Below are 4,644 nucleotides of genomic sequence, written 5' to 3'. Positions count from 1 at the left end.
TATTATTTATTCATTTATGGGTGGGGCTTCCCAAAATTTGTGGGAAAATCCCACGATCTTTTCATTCCATTTTCTACGAACTTTTTGAAGCCCTCCGCACACTCCTTTTATTCCTGTGTCCCACTCCACTGCCCCCATGACAGGCGGGTCTTCCTGTGTGTCTGACATGCACTTCTTTGTTTGATCGCCTTCGTAAGCTTCGTTCACAGTGCTTGGTATTCTCGTCACCCATCACTTCATGGGAACAGTTTCCACATGCCCCGCCTCCCACTGTTCTCTCTAAGATGGGCACCCAGGCTTCCTCCAGCAGGTGCCACCTGCTCCCACCAGGTGACAGTGAGCATCATCCAACATGCTCTCAGGAGGGGCTCACTCTGGGGTCCGCTCTAGTGCCTCTGTCCTCATGGTCCCCAACAAGTTGGCCCCTGCCCTCGCTGTCCATTTCCACTTTCCTCATGGAATGCCTCAATCGCTCCTCCGCACCCACCACTTGCAGCTCCCTGACAGATTCAGCCTGTCGGTTCTCCTTCCCCTCCGGTCAGTGTCTGTGACCTGTGCTCCCGTCCTCCTCCCCCCCAGGCCCCCAGACTGTCTTCAGCACCTAAAGGGCTGAATAGCATTGTCTCTTCACCCACAGGTGGGGCTCCAGAAGCTTAGAGTCTGCACACAGCCCTCGGCAGAGAGCAGGGCGCCGAGGAGGGGCTGGGCACAGGCGAAATCACAACAGAAGCGAAAGCAAACCTCCTCCTAGCCGAGTCCCAGGCCGGCTGACCAGTCACCCTAAGCCTATGTATGGGGCGGGAAGGGCATCTGCTGAGCTGGGAAAGTTGTAACAAGTTGCCCTACCTTGTAAACAAACAAACAAACATACAAACAAACAAGCCTCAGCTCACTGCCACCCAGGCGATGCTGACTCATCGCTGCCCTGCAGGACAGAGTAGAACTGCCCCCCTGGGTTTCTGAGACTGGGACTCTATTTACAGGAGGAGGAAGTTTCCTCTGGCTTCCTCCCAGTGGCTGGTGGTTTTGAACCGCTGACCTTCGGGTTAACAGCCCAACACTGACTACAGCAACCAGGGCTCCTAAAGTTGTGGGTGATTCCAGTGTAGCTCCCAGGGTTGAGTCCTGGCTCTGTCAATGGCTAGCTGTGTGACGTCATTGCTTTGCCCCTCCGCCTCCCCTTCTGTAAAATGCGGTAGTCACCGTGTCTTGTCGCCTAGTGCTGGCAGGACGAAATGAGAGGATGTATTTCGAACCCAGCAGAACAGGTACCAAGTGCTGCTGCCCAAGGAACTTCTGTGACATTCCAGTAAGGACGGTCTGAACACACCTATTTTATAAAGGGGGAGAGGGGGGCGGGAGAGAGATGCTGGAAGCTTGCGTTGTCCATGAGCTCTCACAAGAAACGTGGGGAGGGATTCGAACCTCCATGCCAGCAGATCAGCAAGGGAAGAAAACCTAGGGGCTCCCGCGAGGGAAGGAGGGCGGGGCGGCCTGGCAGCTGGCGGAAGAGACCCGCGCGGGGGGCAGGGCTTCTCTGTCCCCGCCCCTCCGTGCCCGCGCCTGCGCGTTACCGGCTCCCTGAGCCCCAGCCGTCCTGCGCCGCCGGCTTGGGCTGTGGGGCTCGAACCTACCTGTTCCGCCCGCCCCGCTGCTGCTCCCCGGGGTGGGCGCCCTGCCCTCGCCCGGGACTCACAGGTCTTGCATGGGGCCACCTTTGTGACGCGCCGCCACCTGCCGGGCTCTGCTCATCAGTGCAGAGACCCAAACCTGGAGGTGCCCCCTCCGCAGACAAAGCTTGAGAGCCAGGCCCGCCTTTTCCAGGCTCGAGAGAGCGGGCAGCGCCTCATCTTGCCGCCCTCGCTGACCCTTCGGTCCCCTAGCTAGTGCTGCCCGGATCCCACGCGGAACTGTAGGGCGTGCTGCCGGTGTAAGCACATCTGTAGGCCCTTTCCAGTTCCTACCTCTCCTGCCAAAGCCTTCCAGGACCCCACTTTCCGCAGCCCCGGGTTCGTGTCTCTCCTCCACGTCTTCTGCCCTGGCTGCTGTCAGCCCTGCCCCCAGAAATCCAATACAAGGGAACAAGCCACATTTAGGCAGGATGACTTTTATTTTTCAGGGGGCAAAGCGGAGTTCAGGAGCAGGAAGCTTCATCTTTTTCGCAGGGAACGGTTGGTGGTTTCGAACTGCTGACCTTGCAGTCAGCAACCCAATTCGTAATCCAGGATGCCTAGAAGAAGCCAACACAAAAACTTGCAAATAAAACCCATCTCTTTATACAAATAAAGACTGTCAGAGAAAATAAGCAGATATGAAGCATACAACTTTCCTCTAGTTCTTTAATGCTTCCTCCCCACCCACACTACCATGATCCCATTTCCACCTTACAAATTTGGCTAGACCAGAGGATGTGCACTGGTACAGATCAGAGCTGGAAACACAGGGAATCCAGGACAGATGACCCCTTAGGACCAGTGGTAAGAGTAGTGATAGCAGGAGGGGAAGGGGAAGGTGGGGTGGAAAGAGGGAACCGATCACAAGGATCTACATATAACCCCCTCCCTGGAGGACGGACAACAGAAAAGTGGGTGGAGGGAGACGTCAGACAGTGTAAGATATGCCAAAATAATAATAATTTTTAAATTATCAAGGGTTCGTGAGGGGGGGGCAGGGAAAAATGAGGAGCTGATACCAAGGGCTCAAGTAGAAAGAAAATGTTTTGAGAATGATGATGGCAACAAATGCACAAATATGCTTGACGCAATGGATGTATGTATGAATTGTGATAAGAGTTATGCAAGCCCCCAATAAAAAATGGTTTAAAAAAGAAAAGCAGCAGATAGGATAAAAACAACACCTCCTCAGCCCTCGAGTACCTTTTCTCATCTAGCAGGAACCTCGCACCTGTTGCCTTTTTGAAGATGGGAAGCACCGGCATTTCTCCTAAGGAAATGGATATTAACATAAATAAACAAAAAGTTTGAGGTGTTCAAAGCAAGAAGTGTTACCAGTTGCCCTCCAGTCGATTCTACTCCTGGTTTTGGGGAAGTCAATCACCAGGCCTTTCTTCTGAGGTGCCCTGAGGTGGATTTGAACCGACAATCTTTTGTCAGCATGCTTACTTTCCCTTCCACTAGTCCCCCGGGCTCCCTTTGCCTTTCATTTCCGGAGCACCAGTCCTGAGCTACAAGTGCTTCACTCACTCTCACTCACTGCCATCGAGTTAATTCTGACTCTTTGTGACCCTACAGGACAGACTAGAGTGTAACAGACAGAGTGTAACTCTTCTTGGAAGTAGAAAGCTTCATCTTTCTCCTTCAGAGTGGGCTGGTGGTTTTGAACTACCAACTTTGCAGTTTAGCAGTCCTGGAGACTGGGAATAAGGGCATAGAAAAGGCATGGAGACCCTGCTTGACGCTTGCCCTCATGAAGAGATCACTGAAGCTGTGGGTGCTATAGCAATGTGTGGTGAAGAGACCAGATGGTGCCTGGCTGTCAGGGGGTTTTAAAGACTTGTCTTAAGAGCCTTCGAAGAGAGGTGGTCAACTAAATCCACAGAGAAACATATCAGCCTGTGTGAGCCGAGGATTGTAAATCATAAAAACCCAATCAGAAGGAGGTGAATACCCTATTTTCAAAAGGCTACGGATGATGGGAAGTTCAACATCTATTTGCAGGGTCTCCACATGGATGAAGCCTCCGGTGAATCCCTCCTCCATAGGCCAGGCATGTGAATAGCCTTGCTGTCAGACTGGAAGTCCGTTGTGGCAGGGGGGTTAGGTTAAAACGTAACACCTTATCACTGATCTTCCCTGTGGACCCCTTTCAAAGTTGTTTCCGTTTTTAATATTATCTGCTTTCTTTTTGACTGAGGTTGTTCTAGGTTTTGTCTTGTCGTTGGGGTGGGTTTTGCTCCCTGTTGGTGTTTTGTGTCATTTTCTGTGTATGACATACAAGAAAGGTAGCTTTATTGAGACTTTAACTGGATAGAGGCGTGGCAGGGGAGGGTGGGGGTAAACAGGGAGCCAACAACAGTGAGACGCGAGGGAAATGTTCTGAAATGGATTGTGGTGATGGTTGCGCAAGTGTTCTTAATATGATCGAACGATCGAATTGTATGATCCGTGAAGTATATGCCAATACCACTATCAAAACAGAAAAGGCACGGTGTCCACCCAGCCCAGAGGGTCTATGTGAAGCTCGGAACAGCATTTAAAATAGAGGCCTGTCATTAGCAGGGGCTGGTTTGAACAGATAAGAATTTACCCTCTGGACTCTTACGCAGCCATGGAAAGAAACCAAGACTTTGAGCCACACTATTTGACTTGGAGGGAACTTCTTGAACGCTGCTGAATTACACATCAAGATCAAAGAAGTGCGTGTGGCAAGACTCTAAATGTGTATGTTTGCGTATGGTTATAAATAGGATTCCAGATAAAACCAGGACATCCAGTTACATGTGAATCTCAGATAAACAGGATAATTGCTGAGGCACAGTTACACTAAAAAAATAGTCTTTGTTTATCTGAGATTCCCATTTAAATGGCTGTCAGTTTTCCAGTTGCCAAGTCTGGCAGGGCAGCTACATGAAGGAAACACTGAATTGTGGGAGGCAAACACCAACTTACATTCCTACCATCCACA

General features: G+C 51.1%; 1 protein-coding gene across 1 annotated transcript in view; it reads right to left on the bottom strand.

Annotated features, from left to right (window-relative positions):
* Nucleotides 1–2,087: 2,087 nt before the first annotated feature.
* The window catches only part of XAF1 (XIAP associated factor 1), a 15,507-nt gene continuing 12,950 nt past the window's right edge, over nt 2,088–4,644 (bottom strand). Inside the window, exons 7-8 of the mRNA XM_045293524.1 lie at nt 2,877–2,943; nt 2,088–2,230 (exon numbers count right to left, since the gene is read on the bottom strand). Coding sequence (XP_045149459.1) covers nt 2,887–2,943 — 57 coding nt within the window. The 3' untranslated portion in view covers nt 2,088–2,230; nt 2,877–2,886. The remainder of the gene's footprint in view (nt 2,231–2,876; nt 2,944–4,644) is intronic.

This window comes from Echinops telfairi, unplaced genomic scaffold, assembly GCF_000313985.2.
Source record: "Echinops telfairi isolate 266 unplaced genomic scaffold, ASM31398v2 ScPeMD7_2010;HRSCAF=2546, whole genome shotgun sequence".
Classification (NCBI taxonomy): Eukaryota; Metazoa; Chordata; class Mammalia; order Afrosoricida; family Tenrecidae; genus Echinops; species Echinops telfairi.
This window is presented reverse-complemented; position numbering and strand designations above follow the sequence as displayed.